The 4,551-nt window shown below is 44.7% G+C and overlaps 1 protein-coding gene across 1 annotated transcript in view; it reads right to left on the reverse strand.

The window, feature by feature from the left end:
- Window positions 1-4,551, reverse strand: part of PNPLA4 (patatin like phospholipase domain containing 4) — a 37,420-nt gene that overhangs the window by 17,750 nt on the left and 15,119 nt on the right. Inside the window, exon 5 of the mRNA XM_007122596.4 lies at window positions 3,316-3,381. Within this exon, the coding sequence (XP_007122658.2) occupies window positions 3,316-3,381 (66 nt within the window). The remainder of the gene's footprint in view (window positions 1-3,315; window positions 3,382-4,551) is intronic.

Genomic DNA, 4,551 nt, shown 5'->3' on the forward strand with positions numbered 1-4,551 from the left:
ATAAAGAAGATGTGGTACATATATACAATGGAATATTACTCAGCCATAAAAAGGAATGAAATTGGGTCATTTGTAGAGACGTGGATGGACCTAGAGACTGTCATACAGAGTGAAGTAAGTCAGAAAGAGACAAATACTGTATATTAACGCATATATGTGGAATCTAGAAAAATGGTATAGGTGATCTTATCTGCCAAACAGAAAGAGACACAGATGTAGAGAACAAACCTATGGATACCAAGGGGAGAAAGGGGGAGATGGGATGAATTGGGAGATTGGGATGGACATATACACACTATTGATACTATGTATAAAATAGATAACTAAGGAGAACCTACTGTATAGCTCAGGGAACTCTACTCAGTGCTCTGTGGTGACCTAAATGGGAAGGAAATCCAAAAAAGCGGGGATACATGTATACATATAGCTGACTCACTTTGCCATACACCAGAAACTATCACAACATTGTAAAGCAACTACACTCCAATAAAAATTTTTAAAAATAGCTGATTTATTCTGAAGTGCAAGTAAATGAGAGACCCAGTCACCAGCATAACGTGATTTCTATAGGACACTCCTCTGTGGGCGGCGACCTGACACAACTGTACTGCGACACCGCTGGGACTTGGCACAGACTTTCTTATGCGATGGCTCCTCGTGACCAGAGATCCCACAGACGGGAAAGGGTCTGCATCTCCTTCACAGCCGGATGCTACTGATACCTGCAGGTACCCCCCACTTCTCCATAGTAAGAATGAAGACCCTCCCTAGTGGGGAAACAGCATCCTCCCACGCTGCTGGCGTACGTGAGCACCAGGGCACCGGTCCTGGGTGCAAGCGCGGCCTCAGCCACGGGCCCCTGACAGCTGGCCCGAGAAGCATGGCGGGGCTTCAGATTGGAGTAGAAGCAAACTCAATGGTGTCAAAGCACAACAAAGGGACTCTAGCAGAAGACAGGAAGGGACCATGCCAGGTGCTACTGCACATCTCTGCTGTGCCAGGCTGATGCTGGGTGCCAGAATCAGCTACACAACATCTGGGCCCCGTGTGGAGTGAAAATACAGGTATTCAGAACTGTAAGGTGTCGAGAGCAAAGCATTAAGCCACGGTATGATGACACCCTTGCACAAGATCTCTCAGCCTTCTAAGAAGGGTCAATGCAAACGAGCCCACCACTTTGGCATTCATTTCAAAATCTCAGCTTTCGGTGTGGGGCGTGACAGAGTGGGCCCCCGTGACGTTACCCACACGCTCTCCACAAAGACGCCAAGCAGGAGTGAGCATCCCCTCCGGCGATTTGCAGAAGGTCACATCCATCCGCGGGGCCGACAGGATAGAAACCAAGCCTCTTCAGGCCCAACCTCGTCAGCCCCCCGGTAGCCCCGACCTGGGCAGCTGAGCATGTTTCAGAGCAAGGCTTTTAACAGTCACGGTCACTGCCTTCGCCCTAACTAATCCGGCCCTAGCATCAGTTGGCTACTCCTTTATAAAAATAATTACAGACCCTAGGTACGTTCTGCAAGCACAATGCAGCTATTTAATGAAGCTATTCGGCAAAAATGCAACACTGCACCATAGCGATAACTGAAACAACTTGTGGATAGCACACATAACGGGAAATTACAGTACTTAGATGCCTTTAAACAGCCAAACACACTCTATAACTGTAATGACTTACTTCACTATAACAAGCAGACATGTGGCCTGCAAAAAAAAAGAAAAAAGAAAAAAGAAAAAAAATCACTACCCTTAGAAACAGAATTATGTGGGTTTTTTACCTCCCGTGTGTCAAGTTATAATGTGAAGTTCACAAGTTAATGCTTAGAACTCTTTTTGAGCTGCTTAGATGAAAAATGCTATCCAATTACTTTGATACAGAGAGTAACAGTAAGAATCCTCTGAACTATATGAAAAGTGCAGTGAACTGGAAAATACCCGTCATTCCCCCCCCAAAATCAGTGTATTTGTTCTGTCATAGTTTATACGGGCTAGCAATTTGTATATCAAACTATGGTTAGTGGGAAAATTAGCTTTTGGTAGTTAGGAACTAAGTGGCTTGTCTTATTCGATGTCAGCTTACTGCCATTTTACTGCAAGCAAACAGGATTTTCTAAGGCAGGAGACAGTTCATGAAATATGTACTATTATGCCTAAACATGCTCTTTTACTGTCTTACCTCACTGGTGTTCCAGTGAAATTCTTCTCACCAACAAATATGGATACATAGAGGGCAGTGGTTCTCAAGTTGGGGGGCTGGGGGGCTGAGCCCCCTGGGGACATTTAGCCACGTCTGCAGACTGTTTTGGTTGAGGACACCGATACAGAAGGCAGGGACCTAGGCAGTGTTCCTGCCCTGTCACTTAGTCCAGCACTGTAAAAATTACATGTATGTTAAACCATTGATTTGGTTTCTGTTTCCTTCTCACCAGATACACAAGGATAAAAATAAAAGTCAGCGGCTTCCTGTAGCAACTGTAAAAAGCATTGCCAAGTGTGTATTCAATACACGTTCAGACTAGCTCTTTTCATTTTACATTTTATAGAAAAGGGGTGTTTAGAAAATTATGTGGCCTGGCTTCCTTAGAGAATAAATTCTCAACCAGTTTCATTTATGCCTAAAGTTGACTGTGGAGTTTAATGAGAATCTGGCTGTGTATTCAGAACCTGCTGGTGTAGTTGAAATTCAAAGACAGATTCAAATTTATCTTACCCAGTCTTCAAGATAATGACCAATCTTAAATTCAGTCCTTATTTCACCTTCACAGGGCTAAACGTGAGAAGGTCTTGCTGTAGGAGCAGGCTCACTGTGTGCGAGGAAATTCAGGACATCCTGGCAATGAGACAGGGTTCTTTTTCCCAAGAGGGACACCATTCTGCAGGAACGCCTTCCTGGGTGTATGTGTGTCAAAGAGCATTCACGGATGTCAAAAGTCCGGACGCGCAGGCTCAGCGGCCATGGCTCACGGGCCCAGCCGCTCCGCGGCATGTGGGATCCTCCCGGACCGGGGCATGAACCCGCGTCCCCTGCATCGGCAGGTGGGCTCTCAACCACTGTGCCACCAGGGAAGCCCCTGGTGTGTGTTGAATAGATACTGTGTCTGGTTATCGGTGTGTGTGGAAGTGTGCAGGCGATAGGGAACCACAGCACCTGCACTTGATTTTTTTTGTTTTTTCTGCTAAACAGAAACAAAACTATGGGGAAGCAAGTCATACAAACGGAGTTGGAGCCACGAGAATAATAATACAATTGGATCTTCCGAAGGAAATGTATGAACACGGGATTTACTGATCATTTGTCAGTTTTAAGTATCTTACCTGCCCTTTGTATTCCACTGGTTTTAGTCCTGCGTAAATGGGCACAAAGCTGCTGGCTAACAGGACCTAGACAGACAAAGAAACAGCTTGTGAACAGAGGCATTAACATTCCTGTGATATATTTCATGTCACCCACTATGAAATTAAAATTGTTTAAACGTACAGAAATGTACTATAACAATAAGTTCCATGTATTTCAAGTGCACAGTGGGACACACTTAAATAGAAGATGACATTTATTGATATCAGAAAAGATCTTAAAGAGATAGGCACAATTCATTGCTCTCCAACTCCACCCACTTCACCCGAGTAATACTGGCACTTAACTTGTAGACAGCCAAGTCATTACAAAATTAAAGTCCAGGGAAGTCGAAATTCCTGAGTGTGTACAGGTTGCAAGTAAGTTATTTATGATGTTCTATCCTACACTGTAAGAATTATTTGAAAGTTTCACTCTATCTTCCAGAGAAACAAACCCCTCTGGTTATTACAGCTCAGGGGATGTTGTCATTTATGTCACCAGGATGTAGCACATTTCATGCGCTAGTTACATGGCCTGGATATGTAATGAGAAACTGGCAGGGAGGGGCACCAATTATACTTTATCTTCCATTTAAAAAGTCGAAAAAGATTGCCATTTAAAATATTACCATTTCTTTCCACAGAAGAAGCTGAGCCCTGGGAGCTTTTCTGACATGTACAAGTTTTATTCTGCAATGCAGTTTTCAAATCGCTAGTGTTCTATTTGGAAAGATACAGTATTATATATGGAATACTTAAGCTCCAATCCTTCAACTGATAATTGAAGGCTCCATGGCTGTTTGTTGTCAAAGAGTTCACGAGATTTTTTTTTTCCAAGTAGATATTATTCAGAACTGAATTATGGTCCCCAAAATGATCTGTATATCATCCACTTAGAATTCTTTAGAGATCAGAGGGCATTTCCCCCCAAGAAAGAATGCTGTAAGTATGATTTATGAGGTCCGCTCTCAAAACCCAGCAATCCCACTACTGGGCATATACCCAGAGAAAACCATAATTCAAAAAGACACATGCGGGGCTTCCCTGGTGGCGCAGTGGTTGCGCGTCCGCCTGCCGATGCAGGGGAACCGGGTTCGCGCCCTGGTCTGGGAGGATCCCACATGCCGCAGAGCGGCTGGGCCCGTGAGCTATGGCCGCTGAGCCTGCGCGTCCGGAGCCTGTGCTCCGCAACGGGAGAGGCCGCAACGGAGGGAG

Source organism: Physeter macrocephalus, chromosome 7 (genome assembly GCF_002837175.3).
Source record: "Physeter macrocephalus isolate SW-GA chromosome 7, ASM283717v5, whole genome shotgun sequence".
Lineage (NCBI taxonomy): Eukaryota > Metazoa > Chordata > Mammalia > Artiodactyla > Physeteridae > Physeter > Physeter macrocephalus.